The 18,501-nt window shown below is 41.4% G+C and overlaps 1 protein-coding gene across 1 annotated transcript in view; it reads left to right on the top strand.

Annotated features, from left to right (window-relative positions):
* LOC114555437 (ultraviolet-B receptor UVR8) overlaps positions 1–18,501 on the top strand; it is a 170,382-nt gene that overhangs the window by 64,069 nt on the left and 87,812 nt on the right. The window contains exon 5 of the mRNA XM_028577806.1: positions 16,022–16,134. Within this exon, the coding sequence (XP_028433607.1) occupies positions 16,022–16,134 (113 nt within the window). The remainder of the gene's footprint in view (positions 1–16,021; positions 16,135–18,501) is intronic.

The raw sequence follows: 18,501 nt of genomic DNA, 5'->3' as shown, positions 1-18,501 counted from the left end.
ATAGTTGCAGCTGCCGTATCGTTTTCCCACTGCCAGCTTGCCAGCTAAATAAATATTGCCACGATCTGTCTTGTACTAGCAAGTGTAAATTACTTTAACACGTCAATAACTAGTTTACAATGATGTTTTTTCCTGCCATTTCAGGATATATATTGATTTCACATTGCTGTTAAATGGCACAAGCATTGTTTCCCTCACTCTGAACTTCATTTTTCACGTAGGCTCCAGAGGAACTTGGCAGGAACAGGAGATGAAATGAAAAAACTATTCACCCATGCAGTTATTTTACTTTTGCGCCTCTTATGATAGCATATATCACATTTGTGTTTGATTGTGAGCACAAGGGTCAGATTTGTAAATGTTTGTCTTTGTGTGTTGTGTGCTTTGTACTGTACAAATGCTTTTTGAGCCTTGACACGTTAACTGTAGTGATACATTCCGAAGCTCTTAGTGTCACCACCGGGATGCAACTAGTTTAACATGAAAACCTCGCTCTAAAAAAAGTGCATCTAGTTTGTTTCCTGCATTGTTAAATAAAGCTGATTATAATTAGCATCATAGACAGAAGAGAAATCTTTAGTGTCAATGTTACCAGTATAATTTTCTATTTTGTATGCTGCGTTTCAATATCTTCCTAAACAATAGAGAGAAATAATTAGTCAAGGAAAGTGTTCTCTGTTTGTGGTGTGTCAAAATAGACAAAGAAAATCGTAGAATGTACATTATGTAAATGGCTCTGAATAAGGCTTCAAGGCTGTTATTTGTTTGGATATGTCCGTGTGTGCACCCATGAAGCATATTTGCAGGCGTGCTTACACTTCTATATTGTGTGTCTATTTTCATTCATATGGGTTCGTCTTTGCACGGACAGATGTTGGGAAACCCACAAAATCAGAGCTGCAGCCGCACTATAATCACCGCGATTTTAATCAAGGTCTCGCATTGTGACCCACTTATTTTCTCACAGTGCTGATTGCGCTGCAGTACAGTGACGACTAGCATTACAAAACTGCAGCCTGTGATTAACCTTCACATCATATACATGTCCCATAACCACCATACAGCCAATCCTAATCCCAAAATTACACCCACTTGGACTGGAAAACCTCTCCCTTTGTCAAATTTAAACATTTTCCTCCCTCATCCTCCCATCTTGATATGATACAATGATGATGCCTGCTTCGTGCATATGAGCAAATTGAGGTATGTCCGAGTGTGTAATACTCAACTGACAAATTTCAGTCAGACTGAATAAATCTATTTTTTTTTTTTTGCATTTTGTGCAAGCATAGAAGCTCACTCTGTGACCTACCGATTTTTTTTCTCTCTACAAGTTAAACGCATCCACAAAATGGGATACAAATAAAACCCACACATAATTCTGTTATAGGCTTTTGTGAGAAAAGGGAAATATTCTAGCCCTTCTTAGCTGTTTTCACCAGCATTATAATTTTCACATCCGTGATAATAGAGCAGATTGATTATTCATTCATTCTTCAACACCATTTAATTGTGTGGCCAGAACACTCCAACTTGGGGTCAGCAGGGTTCTCTCTCATTTACACAAAGACGCATCAACACACGCACACAAATTCAGAAATGTCTTGCTTTCCTTCTCTCCCTCACAGATGCTCTCACTACGCCTTCTCAAAGGGCCCCCCAAAACATGCCCAGACTGGAATTCGCCAAAATATCATTTCTCCTATCAAACACACACTGTGCCCCATCTCAGTCCCATCCCACTTAATCCTTCAACATCTCAATTAATACCCCTTAGGAGGTATGGCGCCCTGCAGGGGCACAGGCTCACTGTGGTGGTGGATTCTCCTTTTACATTTACACCACAGAGGCTGTAGTGCTTTCATTTTAAACCACGTCACTAAACTATCACTTAAACTCCATCTCTGTCCCAATCAACACCAAAAGATTAAACACATTGATTCAGGAAAAGTTGTCAGACATCATGTGCTTGTATGTGCATGTGTTGTGTCTTTGCATTTGAAAGTTCAGTCCAGTTAATATGAGGATTCAGGGATCTCCCGCACACAACCATACATTGTCATTTATGAAAAGTGTGTTGTTTGATAGCTTGAAACTTTAAGGAAGTTGAACTGGTAAAGGCAGAGGGCTTTAATATTCAATCCAAGCCATACAACCTATTCCATACCTGTAGATCTGCAACAGTCTCTGTCCCCTGTCTCTCTCTCTCCTCTCACCCTGCCTGGTCCTCCTGTTCACTAGCTAATGGATCGTTGTGGTTTCCAGGGTCTGCTCCAGAAATGTTCTCCTGCGGAGATCTCGTAAGAAGTGCCCTCAGCTGGTCCCTCCGTCTGCCATTAGGCCTCTCCACACTTTTTATCCCTAGACCTCTGAGACCTCAAACTGCCAAATGAGTTGAATTATGGCCAGTTATGTGGAGTGGAGCCGGCGTCACGGGGGACAGGCCTGAGTCAGTGGAACTAACCACACTCCTGACCATTAAAAGGCAGCCTGACACTGCCTCTTCATCTTCCCCCATGCTCTCAAAGGCCGGCACTGCAAACCCATGTCCCCCAGAGGAGAGAAACAGCACAGCAAACCGACCAATGAGCCAGTCAGTCAGTCTGTCAGGCAGGCAGGCAGGAAAGCAACCAAAGCACCAATCTCCTCAATTCTCTAGCTCCCACATCATTAAAATTGTTTAGCTTTTCCTTGACTCTCTTTTTGTTTTTAAGGTGTTTCTTTTTCTCACCTATTTTTGCCCTACATTTTTGTCCTATTTTCACCTGTTTCTCATCTGTCTCTTCCCTCTGTGTTCTTCAATCACCTTCCCTGCCATTTTTCCTTTTTTTTTTCTCCCTCTCTGCCCTTCAGCTAAGTGGGTGGGGTTGCGGGGTTATAACCACACAAGGTTAATTGCAGCAGCTAAAACAAGCATGGCAGCCAGGGCCCCAGCTACTGTATAAAGGAGGTCATCTAAGTCAGGCAACCCTCACAAATCCACTCACAACATCCACAGTCACACGGATGCTGATCAAGCCAGCCTGGGAGACCACAGTTTGCATCCCTTAAAGTCAGACACAGGAGGCGCACACACACACACACACACGCACACACACACACTTGAACACATGCATGCACACACACTGCACTGAATTTGATCTGCCACAATAACAGGGGCATCATGACATGATGGATACAGCCCTTTTTTCCCTCCTCTCTCCCCTGTTCTGCCTCTCTCTGGTAATCTTGATGCAGTGTGTAATGTTTGCTGTAGCCGGCGGCTGGAATTGAATGAGTGATACAACCAGAGGTGCTGGGATTACCGTGGGCAGAATTGATGCTATCTGTCCAATGATGTGTTATTTTGTGGAAGTGAGGCAACAAACCGGAGAGAGAAATGGTCGCAGCGCTCTGTATGATTTTACAGTTTAAGTGGTGAAAGACAAATAGAATAACAGTGATGTGCTAGCAGGGGTTGTAAATGGTTGAATAATTTCCCCCGATTTCAACATTCATTTATCTTTTCTACAGTCTTTTGCAGGGCTTTACATGTCAGTTTGAATGCTATTTATCCCTCTGGTCTACTCACAATTGCAGCATCAGCTAGCTCAGCGCCCATCTTTAGAGGTGAGACAGATGGCGTCCAGTCTCGAGTCCTCTAATAGGGTCGGCTCAGAAAAGGGTCAGAGGTAAACTAATGACACCTGCAATAGATGCTTCTTTCTGGAAGTCTAAGCTAAGGCTGAGCAGGGCTGGGCTTGTGGGAATAAAAGTGTGCTGCTTTAAGACTCAGCAGGCAGGGCTTGGGTCAGACGCTAACCGTTGAAAAGACTAAATTCAGCTCTTTTTGCCGGTTTGGGGCACAAGCTGAACGTCCTGGCTATTGTTGTGGGGTCAGGTTGCAGCCGTCCAGATTGGCAAAGCAGCTGACAACCATTCATCACAAATTCAGCAACAGTTCAGCACTGCATAGCTATAAAGTTCTGCTTAGGTAGGTTAAAGGCTTTCGACAAAAGTTGTCACTTTTCATAGTCCATGCACTGTAATTAATATTGGTTTGTAGTTCAAGTTATGAACATTAGAGGAGGTTTTCCTGATTTTGTGAATGTACCTTGTTGTTGTTATAGGTCTCTTTTTTTCTTTTTACTGCTCTGAGAAACTTTGGTAGGCAGCAATTTTGCACAGTAGCATCTTCAACAGTCACCGCTCTTTTTGTCCTGTAACTTTTTAACCTATCAAGAAATTTCTTTTTTTCTGGGTTCCAGATGTATTTATATACATATAATTTGGTCACTTATTTTTCGAGTTTTGCCTAAAGCCCAGTTTGGGTTTCTTCTACACAGTTGATCAATTCTATTTTGCAATCATTTTGGCTATTGTACTTTTCTTTAAAAACACCTTTGTAGGCTAACACACTGCTTACTCACTCACTTGCTTTTGATATACATTAGTAGTTACAACTACTCTCTCTTCTGTCAGTCACTTAAATTTACAGTATGTGTTTATGTATAATAATTGTATGATTTCCGGCTGGCAGACAGAGACTGTGGGCTGTTGGCTTTGAGGGAAAAATGAAATAAGAAGGGCTATTTCTCTCCCCTCTGTAAACAGCTGGCAGCATCCCATGCTTGCACAATTAATTGGCATCTAATTGGCAATAATCATTTTTACTTAAGCAGATTTAAAATAGGCAGTTGCCCCTGGAACAAACAGCTGTTGGTGGAACCTTCTGGCAACATAGCATGGATGTTTGAGGATATGGCTGATCAATGCTTACGGGAGGTGGTCCATACATGAACACTTACATACCCAACTGTTGGCACACACTTGCACAAGCGTTTCTACCTAAATCCATCAACCGTGCAGGAAGATTAACTGTATGTTGCCTTCAGGTGGATTTGATGCATACATTACTGTTACATGCACTGCACTTATTTATTACCCCAAATGTTGGGGTTTAATTGAACTGTTTTTTATCATAGTTCCCATTGGTAGTTCCTCTAATTGTTTTAATGGAACATTTATAATGCAAATTGCTTTCCGTGCCATTCAGTCTAACAAAACATAATAATGTAGGACGCCAGGGGTTCTAATTCACAATAATGACCGGCTCGCTCTACATTATACCTTAGGTATAACGTCCAACACCATGCTAAGGTACTTTTAAGGAGCTTCTATTTTCTTGCAGATAGTTTTTATCAGGTTAGCAATATTACACCTAGTTAACCTGATAGTTTCTTTGTATCTGGGGATTTTGAAAACGTGAAAGATCACTGTAATTAATGTATGGTGTTGGAAAAACTTGCAAAGGTGGAACTTCAGTTAAAGAGAGGAGTATATGTGCTTTAGTTAGAGAGGCTGTATGTAAGATTCAGTAAAAAAACTTTTCAGTCATATTGTTTTTAACATACTTGTTGAATCCTCTTTTGACAGCTTTTAAAGCCAGACCTCTGCAATGTGAATCTACAGAGTTGTGATTTCATTTAACTGAAAGCAATCCCGCCAAGGTCATGATTCAATATAAAATACTATGAAGAAGTTCCGTACTGGCAGGAAGGACGGAGCCTTGCGGCTGGCAGACAAGCAGGCAGTGAAGAATGAATTAAACACAACATTGTGCTTTGCCATATAACTCATCCGGCCGGGAGTTACTCAGACTGAAAGCCAAATAGGACATGAAGGAAAAAAATGTGAAACTGTAGTTCATTTGATAAAGGTACAGTGAAAGTCTCTTCGACATTGGCTTTGGGACTTCTAATATAATGCACAAATTAATTTACATGATGAAGTCTCTTCTTTTTTAAGCCTTCCCCTTGATGAAAGGTGAAATGAGTGAGGGTAAAGAGGGAGAGAATAAGCGTGCTGGATGCTGACAAGTAATGTCAAACGACCTGATTGTGAGAAGGGAATGGATTAAAGGCATTGTTTGAGCTGCAAGAAGAGGTACCTTCCATACCACTCGCTGCCATCTTATCTCGCCCCCCAACAGTGGTCTAATCTGTTGGTCGAGCACGCCTGCAAGTAATTTCAATCTGTCAGACAGACAATGGAACTGCCACCTTGTTGTTCATCACGGATTACTGTACTGCGCATCCTGTCCCGCCCCTACACAGACCCCTGACAAAGGACTTAATTGAATATCCGTCCGTGGCTAATTTGTGTGTGTTCCATGTGGGAGCGTGTGTAAACACAAGCCATCCAAAAATACGTACAGACTTCACATGCGTGCTCTTTACAGTAAGCACATGCAAGTGCCCATAAACAACCACCCAAAACTGTGTGCACTTTAGGAATTCATTTTGAGGCTATTTGTTCATTAGGTCTGATATTGAAAGTCAGGTATTATTGCTTCCAATCCTTATGGCTAAACTGTAAACAACTTGAATGGACCAGATTCAATTAACTCTGTCTAAACCTAACACATAATTACATGAAAGCACAGAGTGAGAGTGGGAGATAATGGAGTTTTTTTTACCCTTGAACCTTAACCCTACTTTTCCCATTTGTTTATCAAATTAATTTAAGCCAGGAGATTTGTTATGCTTGGGCTTAAACACATATAATCACCCATTTTAGCTTCATATTACACTTGTGCTTAGGCTAATTAATCCTCAATGTTTATCATGCATAAACAGTGATGGCTTTGCATTATAGCTTTACATTATACATCTACAGAAGTAAGGGTATTTTTAATTGTTTATCAAAATTGTTAATTATTTAGTGCCATCACAATTTTCCTCATTGTCAAAATACACATCTTGTCCTTGTTTTTAGACAAACATTGGGGAATGAGATTGAATGACATTGGTCTCAATGATGGCATATTGAAGGGTTATATCACTGGGAATTGGTTGCACAAATCTGAAAAATACAAATTAATAAATTCCACATGATTGTTTTTGACAAATGTAAATAAAAAACATTTTTTTTTCAACATTTTCCTGAGAATCTCAAATTTGACCAGTGGAGAATCATGGTCAGTGTGTCCAGGTTTTCTGAAGTGACAGCTGTGCTTCATCTCATATGATGATGTGTTAAACAAAACACTGCCCACATGTTTGCCTTAAACTAAGTAGCCCTTAACTGCTTGGACAGACAGCAAGCTGTTGCACTTTATGTATTTGTTTATTTTCAAGATAAGGGGCCTCTTTTATGGATAAGCAGCTGACGCTCCCGCTCTGTCAAGCTGGGACAGGCTGAGGGAAGATAAAATAGAGTCTGTTAATCTGGTGCTGGTGAGCAGAGAGAGCGATGTTATTGACCTACGCTGGCAGCAATGTGTTTCAATTATACCCCGCCATCCATTTGTCAGGCAGGCGGAGCGATGGGGGGGGGACACGGAGTTCAGGCCTGGGTTAGAGTCATTCTCCATCACTTATGATGTGTCTTTGGAAAGCACTTTAATTGAATTACCCAATTTATTCTTCAAGCAACAATGCCCTGGCCCAGACCCATGACGTGAGACAATTAGATACAAGTTTAAAATCAGGCAGTTTGCATACTTCATCTTTTCATGGTGTACACAAGGAAGGAGACAGCTAACTTATGGTGACTTTCTTCCCCTCTTCATCCTGAATGAATTCTATTAATGTGAGTGGTGCGACTCTATCATGACAATTTTATTTTACACCTTCTTGGTGCGGATGCTTGACATGCAGCTTCATGAAACCTATAATATAGTAAGTGGCGCTGCCTGTGTGTTGCTACCCACCCATGTGCACCATGTGTATGCATTCTGTATGAATGCAACTAGTAATTTGTCAGCACAAAACTCCCAATGCTTTGGCTAAGTGGGCAATTGAAACTGTAATGCATTGTACTGTATAAGCAACTACAAGATAACTTCAGCTGATGTACAATTGGTGTACCCTTGACCAATGCGGAAACTTTTTCTAATTCATACAATCAATCATAGCCAACATTTGAAATGCACTCTGCATAGAAATGGTGGCCTCTCAGTTGCACATCCAAATGTCTACATCTATCTTTTTTTAGCTAGAAAATGCTGCATGTGCAAGGCAAATTGTCAAAACTAGTGTGTACTGAGTTTTTCTCCTTTGTTCCACGATCTTCCAAGCAGATTTCCTTGAATATTTTCCCTGATATTTGCAAATTGCAAGAAGTTGAGTGTGATTAATTCTAATCAAGTTCAATTTATTCTGGTAGAGCAGCTGGAAGAGGCCTAAGTGTTGCCTGCGTTCTGTCTGTGAGCTGTCTGACAAGAGGGCCAGGCTGTCGATCACCCCAGCCCCAGTTCCAGGTGTAGGGAAGGTGCTTGTGTCAGATGCACACTGGCCTACTTGCACTCTGGCCCTCACACCTGGCCGTTCACCAAACTCTGATTGTCAGTTCATCCATTTTCCCCATGACAACAAGTCTCGCTGTCTGCTGCCACTATCTGTGTCTAATCATCAGTGTTGCTCTCCCAGTATCTCCACAGCTCATCTTGTTAAAGGCAAAGAATAGTGGATAAAATGTACTCTATATAAGCATGTTATGTACACCAATTATGTTAATTTGCAGTGTTGCAGATGGCCCAGTGTTGATTGCTGCTTTAGGTTTAGGAGATGCAGTCTGAAATTTGAATGTGGGAGCCACGTGAAACTCATTACTGCACAATCTCAACCAAATATCCCTTTGTCACTCGTCATCCATCTGTGCTGACTATCTTTGACAGATAAGCCTATGCAGACCTCTATGCAGCTAAAGAGTTGCACAGCAAGCAACCGGGAAACACTATCCCAGTTTTTAATTGGCAGTTCCCTAGTTAAGCTGAATTTGGGTGTGTTCTCATAACAACAAGTATTGTGAGCAATAAGTCATCTGAAATAGCAGTGATTGGGAGATAGAGCAGAAAAAAAGAGGATAATGTACTAATACAGGATTATACTGTCTTTTACAAAGTAATCGCACAATAAATACCAAGATGCTGAATAATGACACGCTTTTTATTTTTTCTTGTGTCATTTTCCTTTGACAGTCTACCTCATCGGGATATGAATAGTTCTCCTCTCCCAGCGTGCTGGCTCCAGGGGCAGGAGAAGCCACTCCAAATGCCAGTCCTCTATGGGAACTGTGACATTCGAAGTGTGCCAAGGTGTGCCGTGTGTTAGGAAAGCATGTGCAGTCAGCTGTAAATTCATCATCGTCATCAGCCATGATGCTCTTTGTTCCGGCTATTGAGGCGAGTCAGTTTAGCCCCCGTCTTCTGTTACGGCATGCTAAAGTGAACCCATGCTGATGTCCAAATGAATGGAGGCCTTTCACAAAGCCAGGGCCATTGAACTCTGGAGACAGAATATTGCCTTAAGTCCTGCAACCTTTGTGGCAGAGGGTTCCTGCCAGGCATGATTCCTGTTTAGTGAATAAGTGGGGTAATTATGGTGTGGTTGGGGCTGTGCAGCAAATGTCACCAGCAGATAAACAGTGGGAGCAACCCTTCTGTAAAGGCCTGATTTATCCACCCTGGACCTCCTGTAGCCTGCAGATGAATTAGGAGCACTTGGGTGTAAAAAAACTAACTAGCTTGTCTTGATTTCACTGGAGTTCAAGGATGCATATAATTGGAGAAACAGTAGTTAGCAGATAAAGCCCCATGTTAAACCTTAGTTTGTCACAAACCACATCTCTCATGCGGCTCTGAACGGCAGGTGGTAGTTTGATCTGTGGATGCTATGATAGTGCATGAATAATATGCAATGAATATTGTAGAGATTTAATTATTTCATGCTGAAAAAAGGTTGTTTCAATAGCTGCAACAGATACAGCATGTCACTTTTTCTATTCCTGAGCTACTAACTGAAACCACAGGTGTAAAATAATCCCTCACACTTTACGTTTTATGTGGTGCTATTAGGGAGTGTGAATCTTAAACTTCTCCATTCCAAGTCCCCTTCTCCGTATCTCTGATTGGTGGATGAAACCACATCCATTGCATGCTATTAAACAGTGCCCACTCATGCGAGACTGCAGGGCGGCCTTTATAACATCATGAGCCTGGGGAAATGGGAGAGCCAGCCAGCGTCATTCCATTACCTGCTGAAATGGATGCCCCTGTATCTCCTCCTTGATTAGCTTTGTCTCTAATAACAATGATAGCTTTAAGTGTGTCTAATTGAGGCCGGGCTCGCCCTCCCTCTCTGTGTGAAAGTGCTTACTCATTTTGTCTGTCCTTTTAATAATTACATTATCATTTTACGCCCCTGCCGGTTCCTTGGGAAGTGGGCTGGCGCTTTTGTTGAAGTGAAAGCTCATTATTGGAGCTGAATTATGTGCAGTTTATTGATCCCCATGGTGGATTATGGTGCTCTAAGTTAGTCTAGACAGAATAGTTAGCCAGATGACAGAGAGGAAACATAGAGGCCCCAGGGGAAAGATCCCTGGGCTCAGTTAGCAATTAATGCCTGCCAGGTAATGGAATTTAAGTTTTCACTAAATCCACCAATGCCTTGACATTTGAAGTGCCTTATAAAAAAACATTAGCCTAATGAGACGGTCGAGAGCAGGAGAGGCCTTCTTTTACACACTGTTTCTCTCTCACAGACGTTTTCTTCTGTCTTTTCTATTTCATCTTCTCATCTCATCCCGTACAAGCACATACATGCCCTTCTAGCACAACCCCGTTCTGATAATTCTAATAACTTAATACTAAACATCTACACTGGAATGTAGTTTATGTTGGTGCTTTTTGGATTTGTGTTTTCGTTTCTTGATTGGCCTGGAGCAAGTTTTAATTGATAGGCTTTAGTTAGGTCCATTTTCAAGACACGCTTTGCTAATCTTCATCTTAGGCTGGGTGAGGGTGTTTGTGTGATAAAGTGCTCAATGAGTGGGGGAAAGGCCAAAGTGCTGAGTAAGAAGCCAAGCAGGACATTCGTCTCTATAAAGCCGAGGATGGATAAGGATAAAGCTATCCATCATTATCTTGATGAACATGCCACCAACAGCATTGCCTCCATGCCATCCAGGGCCAGCAGCGGTTTGTCCTCCTGTGGACTTGTAAGGACCTCAGTCACATGTGGAGTTAAAGGGTGGAGTGTGTATGTGTTTCCACATCAGCGTAAGAGCTTTGCATTATTTGAAATATTTTGATACTGATACATTACCTGAGTTTCAGTTCTACAGCAAAAGAAAAATGTTTAATATCTTACTCAAGGAATACAGACTTGTTTTTCTACAAAACCATATTTTCATTAAAGAAGCAGAAGTTCTCAAATGTTAAATGTAAAAACAAACAGCCATACAAGAGCTGCCTAAAAATCAGGAATTATCTGATTGAGGATTATGTAAACAAGATCACTCATCTGACCAGACATTCAGAGACAGCTTGACACATGTCAATACTTTTTTGTTGGGATCAGAAAAGTACTGAGTTTCAATATTCAGCGCTAGTCTGGGTGTTACTTTTTTTTATACCAAGTAGATTTACCTCTCAAGAAAATCCATGTAATTCCCCCATAGCTGAAAACAATATGTTCACTTACATGCGTTGGTGTTTAAGACACCCACAGCCACACACTTTATTGGGGCAGACTGCCAGTTGCTAAAGTCCACTTTAAAGGATGAACTTAATGAAAAATACTGGATAGACGGGCAGCGTGCTGCACCTGTTAAAGCAGCCTTGTACATCCTGGAAGCGAGACAGGGAGCCAACAACTTTGCCCCGTAATGAGGCCAATATGCAGCTCAAAGCCTTTCGGTGCCTTTTGTGTGGTTTACCGTGTCCTTGGCTCATAAGCCTTGATAATGTTAGTAAATACATACAGAGGCACGGATAAACTGGGCTGTAATCCACACTACCTCTAGATGGAAGAGGAAGGGAGCGATACGGGGGAGAGGGAGAGGAGAGGGAAGTGGCTGATTAGACTGGTTTTACTGCTCCTCTGCCGACCTAGAAAAACACTGCAGCCCTGACCTTGCATAGCAGAGTCCTTATACATCTAACAATCTCTGAGTACCTTAATGATACAATGTGTTCTCTCTCCCACTCTTTCCCTCTATTTTGCACATCCCTCTTTCATGTCTTTCTCTCCCTATTCTCTCTGTTTTAGCACAAGCTGGTGCACACGCACACTAGTCCACACGCACACAAAGTACACAGCCTTGAAAAAGCCAGTCAGCAGTTTGGGCTAGGAGTCTAGCAAATGAGCTGTCCTATTGAAATAGAAAGGAGAGTGCTCTGTGCTGCAGAAAATGCTGCTATGGCAAGCCTTCCAGAAGAGGGACATAAGGAAAATTACTTGTCCGGACAAAGAAACATAAGAATGTCCTTTCACTACAAATGTACCAATTTACATTTAGACGGAGCAGATTATATCCATTTCTTCCATATTTTATTTCCTTTTTACCCTTTTTTTAACACAACTATATCTCATCTCATTATCATTCATAAAATACCACAACGTGGTCTAAGTGCTGTAAGAGAGAGAGAAAAACTTCCAGTTGAAAGAAATGTATTATTGTCATTGATTCAGCGTTCTTTCCTGTCCTCCTCGGTGCTCCATTGGTTTGAAGACTCTCCCAGTGTGGTTAGACTCCTGCAGTTTAATGGCGGCTGTTACACAGCTCAGCTCCATTGCTTTAAAGTTGACTAAACGACCACAGTATCTTCTTACATTCTTAAAGTGGGGGTGCTGAATACTGTGTAATAGTCTCCCACCCAACAACATAAGTGTATTTTTTTTAGATATGATGGGTCTTGGCGGATTGATTGGACTCACTAATCAAGCAGTCTGAACCATCACAATCTGCAGATTTATAAATAAAATAAAACACGTTTTTTAAGTCTTCATTAAGCTTTTGAGTTCCCAGGCCATTTTGTCAATGTGTAGAAAACTGCTTTCACTGGCTTAAGTCATTCATTCTCGCGTCTAATTCCCTTTTTGACCACTTAAAGCATAAACCTCTATTTGGTCCTGGTATTCCCCCTCCTCTCTCCATCCTCCCACAGTAATTAAGTTTCCATTCTGCTCTGAATAGGAATGTTAAGACGGAGAGTTATCACTGGGGTTCATAGCCTCACCCAATGAAACACCTATAGTGACCTCTCTGATTTACCCAATAGGAGTCCCCTCCTCCCCCCTCGATATCCCTCTCCCCTTCATGGCCATCTTGTTGTGTGGTCTCCTCTCTTCAGTTCTCTCATTACTCCTTGCATGAAGGCCGTGGAGGGGGGGTGACAGTGGAGGAGTGGGGTGGTTGAAGAGGAGGGCTTCTGTCCCTGGATGAGTGAGTGTGGATAAGAAGTTGTTTGAATTCATAATTGTGCTCTTGTGAAGGGGGAGATTTGTAAAGCAAGGCTGGGTTCATTGTGTGGCAGTGCGAGTCCGGTGGAGGGTGCGAGCCGCTCAAAGCTAATGTAATCTACGCTATTAGAGAGGGTTAATTAGCTGCTGAACTGGAGCCTGAAGAGCAGGCAGGGAAGGAGAGACACAGAGAGAGAGAGACAGAGAGAGAGAGAGAGAGAGAGAAAGACGGAGGGCGGGCAGTAGGGATAGAGAGGTCTTCAGGGAGTCATTAGAGACTGCTTGTTGTAATACAGCCACACAGTCAATAAGGCTAGCCCTCTGAGGAGTAGAAGAAAGGCAAAGATGGAGGGAAAGAGTTTCACACCATGAAAAATAGCTGGATGTCAGCAGCTCTGCCACTGGACACATGTTGGGAAACCGGAGATGGATTTTATGGCTTTATTTTTTATCTGCTGCCTTTTAAGGGCCTTTTAGCTTTAACCCCCAACATTTGCTTGTAAATGGATCAGTTATTCATAGAACTATACTTTATATCAACACATCATCACAATGTCTTTACTTTATAAAACATTATCTGATGAAATATTTTTACTAATGAAATATTTTTGTTACTTTGTGAAATACAAATAATTTTTTGTGCCCTCCTGATGACTCTGTGATGAACTACTGTATTAGAAAAAAACTGGGTATGAAACTACAGTGATTTCATGCTGTATCTTCATGTGGTTGTTCATTTCCTTTTATAGCAAGTCAAAGTCAAAGTCCAAATTCAAGTTCAAAGTACCAATCTATTTACCGGTATACATTTTATAATGGAGTTGTTTATCTTGTTGCAGTTTTTTTAAATCACACGTTGGTGATCTGAAACACATCTACAGTATAGGTCTTGTTAAACTGACTGAAAAACACATTTAATACTGTAGCTTTGTAGCATGCCATAAAATCAAAGATTCTCTATACCTAAAGATAGCTTAGATAGATTACACGCTGCCCCAATGAATGGTACACACTTCCTGTCTCCTAAATGGGAGCTGCCTTGTTTGAAAGTGTAGTAAATATCATGTGGATGGATGAAAAGTTAAAGTTGCATAATTAATATTTTCTTTTGCTAACATCAGATGAAAGCCATATTTACAGTAGCATTACAAAAATAAGTTATCTGTAGCGCTCACAAACATTAGTTGACGTTGGCTTATCTGTATCTAAACAGGTCTCGAACACAGTTCATTTTCTCCTGATTTATCCGTCTGAAAAATGTCATTTTACTGTCAGAATGTCCGGGAGATATGTGGCTTGTGAAAAATGGATCAAATGTTTACTTTGGTGACTATGGGGTGAAAGAATTGGTCATAATCTGTGTTCACATTTAATTTTCCCATTGCAATCAATACACTCAGGACCTGCAGCTAGTCTCCTAAAGAAGCGTGGCAGTACGCAACCCATGTGACACAGATACAGGACATGACGCGTCTTGGTTCTACACCGTCTTTGATTGAATATAATGTCAACGTGTTAAATAATGACCTCAGTTACACACTGGACATTACAACACAGCTGCTACGTAGTGGTATGGATGTGGTGATCCTTTCAGTGACTCAAAATGGCGATGGATGAACGTGAATGAATGTGCTGTGGTTCAGGGATCACTATTCAACTTTTCCAGCACAGTGGTCTCATTCTACCGTAACAGCTTTTTAAATGCCATTTTATACTTAATTGAAATTAAGCAACTCCATGATACAAGAAGAATTAATTTCTTACAAAATAGTATGAAACTCTACGCCTAAATCACTACAAACTTTGCTTTGAATAACATGCTTAAAAACCAAATGTAAAAAGTTACTTGTTCTGCCTTGAGCTTGTTGATAGTTTGCATTGTACTGCACAAGGAGATACAGTAATATCTATTCATCATGCATATCTTGACTACTTATTTGACTTACCTGCCACTGCACTGCTGCTAAAAAAGGCCAGCATGGCCTCCTGCTAGCAGTCTCTTTGTATTTATCACTGTGTCCTCTAGAAGTCCATCTATGCTGCCATGGGTCTCTTGTCGCTCTGAGCAAAACTTCTTTTAAGATGGGTAGTTAGTGCCTGTTCCCTTGGCATTTTAATGCAGATTAATTACTTTCCCTGGCCCGAGCAATCCATTTTTGTTTGTCTGTGGAAGTTTTTAGCTTTTTCTTGACCTTGGGGTGAAGAAAGAGAGAAAGAAAAAGAGAGGGGAAGAAAAACAGCCCTCCACAGTAGACTTATACCCTCAATTTAATAGCCGAGTGAGGTGTTTCTCCAGCATCATCAGATCAATGGAGAGTAAATAGCCCACACTTCTTGTTTCACAGTGCAGTATTGATCTTTTCCTCAGCCTCGGCTTCCCTTTCCCCGGCATCTCGTGTCTTTCAACCCCTGGGACTGCTGATTGTCATAGATTGGACAAGCTAACAAGCGCATGATGAGGAACCAGGCTTTCTTTTCTTCTCATAGGCTGTTTCATTTTTTTCTTTGTGGCACTGGCATGAACACACACAGACAGACAGACAGACATACACACAGGGACTTAAAAACATCAGATCTACACAGCTCAGCGCCATAAAGGAGTATGCTGCTTCTTTCTTGTTCCCTCTGTTGTTCCCGTTGTTCTGTCTTCATCTACGCTGAGAGGATCTACTGTGGCTGTGCCTGTCTTTGGGATGTTAGCCAGCCTGATGGAGTATACCAACTGAACTACAGAGCTACTCAGAGATACACTGTGTTTCTTCACCTCACTGGGAACTTTATTTTTTTTTTTTCAGCTGGCACCACGTTTGTTCCAGAATCTCCCATCCTCTCTGAAAATATCTCAAGTGGCCTGCGGAGAGCGACACACTCTGTTTGCGCTGGAGGACGGCAGTGTGGCGGCATGTGGGTAAGTTCAGTGTCAAGGCAGCAGACAGTTTGCCCAAGTCCAGACAGGAGGGGGATAGGAGGAGAGATGAGGATGCAAACCCCTCCCCACACATCCCAACCCCCACTGACATTACTGCATAGGTAAATTAGGGTCAGGAGAAAGATCGAAGGTTTATGTGCATGTGTGTGCATGTTAAATTGGGTATTTTCTGTGTGTGTGTGTGTGTGTGTGTGTGTGTGTGTGTGTGTGTGTGTGTGTGTGTGTTTGTGTGTGTGTGTGCACGCACATGCTTGTGTTTTCGTGTGTCTTCCGTTCTGCTCGGCATGCAAAGTTGTAATAAATCTTGCTGAGAGCTGGATGTGCTGCCGGGTGGCTCAGGATCAATATGAAGTATGTTTACTAAATCCAATAGCTGTGTTTGTGGAGAAGGGGAATACACCAGCTGGAATAAGTGATCAGATGTGCTTTTAAGGCTCATTACCAGCCTGTTTGGCATATAGATCTGCTTTTAAACAGCCCTCTGGATTGGACACGTTTATGCTTGAACACAGCCAACATGATATAATTGCATATGCATTTGATCATCTACTTAGTGTTTCCAAGATTTACTTTTTTCCTCCACAAACCCTATATGACTTTTCACGGGCAACTACTGTAGTTGTAGTAGTGTTTAGTTAGCTGCATACATGTGGATGCATTACTACAATTAGCTAAATTCAGTCTGGTATTTATTTTTTCTGTAGGGTTTGTTTTAAAGGCTGATGATAAGGCTATTATATTCAGGATCAAGGGAAATTAGAGTGATGTTTTGTTCCACCATTTTCTCTCCTTACTTTGTTGTTTTTATTTTCCTGGGTTGAGCAACCCTCTGAAGAGTATTTAGCTCATGTGACCTACAACTTGTCATTAAAACTGAGTATAGAAGTATAAACAATAAACAGTGGAATCTGTAATGATCTGATCATTTTAAAAACCCAGAAACTCTAGATATGACTTATTTCAGTCAATACAAATGGTTTAGTGTTGATTCACAGTATTCAATATTAGTATTATTTCTTAAAAGATGTGCTGAGTCTTTACTTAAATAAAATATATTTAAATATGGCTTGAGAAAGGAGTTTGGAAGTGCCATGAAAACACTCACAAATGGGTGTATGCTAAAACAAGCTAGCAGGCTAATGCAAAGGGTCACAGCATTAAGAGACCGTGATGCCTTCAGTTCAATCAGGAGTAAAACACATATTTTAAATAAAGTCAGTAGTTTTTATTATTTTACTGACATTTTGATATTTACGTTTTTTCTCACATCCTTAGTTTCTGTTCACTCCACTTCCAAATTCAAAATAACACTTCTGTAATATTCTAACTAAAGTAATCCATACCAACAGTGGTAATCCCTGTTACTCCCTGATACGCATAGATCTCTCCCCCAATCCTCGCTCTCTTCTTGGCTTCCTGTGTTTGCATGTGATATTTTAGGCGACTCTGGGAGGGATGACAGTTCTAACCAGGCCTATTAGGTAACCCTCAGGGTGCCCTCAGCACTGATTTGAGCACCATTAATTTTCTATTATGGAGTGCTAAAGATGTGCCCCTGCACAGTCATTCACCTGGCTTATTGAGTCTCGCACACACCAATTGTGGACTTTTCCAGGGCAGTGTTGCTGAAGGTTTAGTGCGACCCCTCTGGGGAGCTAATTTATTATTTGCAGATATTGATCTGGCGGCGTAGGCCAGCCAAGCCGTGGCCGATGTTGACTCTGCTCTGGCCTGTGGCGACTTTAACCCTTTCCAGACTGAAGTAGACACACACTAAATGGATGGTCAGTGGCTGTTTGAGCACTGCTATTTGTAGTTCTTTCATTTCCTTTGCTTATTCAGTGGTCTGTTTATTAAAATGAGAAACTGATGGAAGTAATTTGCACTAAGACGAGGGTACATTTTTGTCTTTATGGATATAGAACTTGCTTTTTCTTTGCAAACTCAGCTACACAGACACACACACACACACACACACACACACACACACACACACACACACACACACACACACACACACACACACACACACACACACACTCTGTCTGCCCTATCCAAGGGAAATAAAATCACAGTTAAGAGGAAGGAAAACAAATTTAGAAGGTCAGACAAAACATTTATCAAGCTGTGTGTGTCTGGTGGGTAAATAACAGAGGGACAGTAAAGGGCATGACTCTGAAACCACCAGATAACCACAGCAGATCATCACACACAGTTTCAAGATTCACTGCAGAGAACGGATATTTCTCAGAGGGTTGCCTTCAGAGCATTTGCTAATATTCTTTCTCCTATATTGCCGTTTTATTTTGAACATTAAACTGAGACAAATAACCTAGATCAGACATC

The sequence above is a fragment of the Perca flavescens genome, chromosome 5 (assembly GCF_004354835.1).
Source record: "Perca flavescens isolate YP-PL-M2 chromosome 5, PFLA_1.0, whole genome shotgun sequence".
Classification (NCBI taxonomy): domain Eukaryota; kingdom Metazoa; phylum Chordata; class Actinopteri; order Perciformes; family Percidae; genus Perca; species Perca flavescens.
This window is presented reverse-complemented; position numbering and strand designations above follow the sequence as displayed.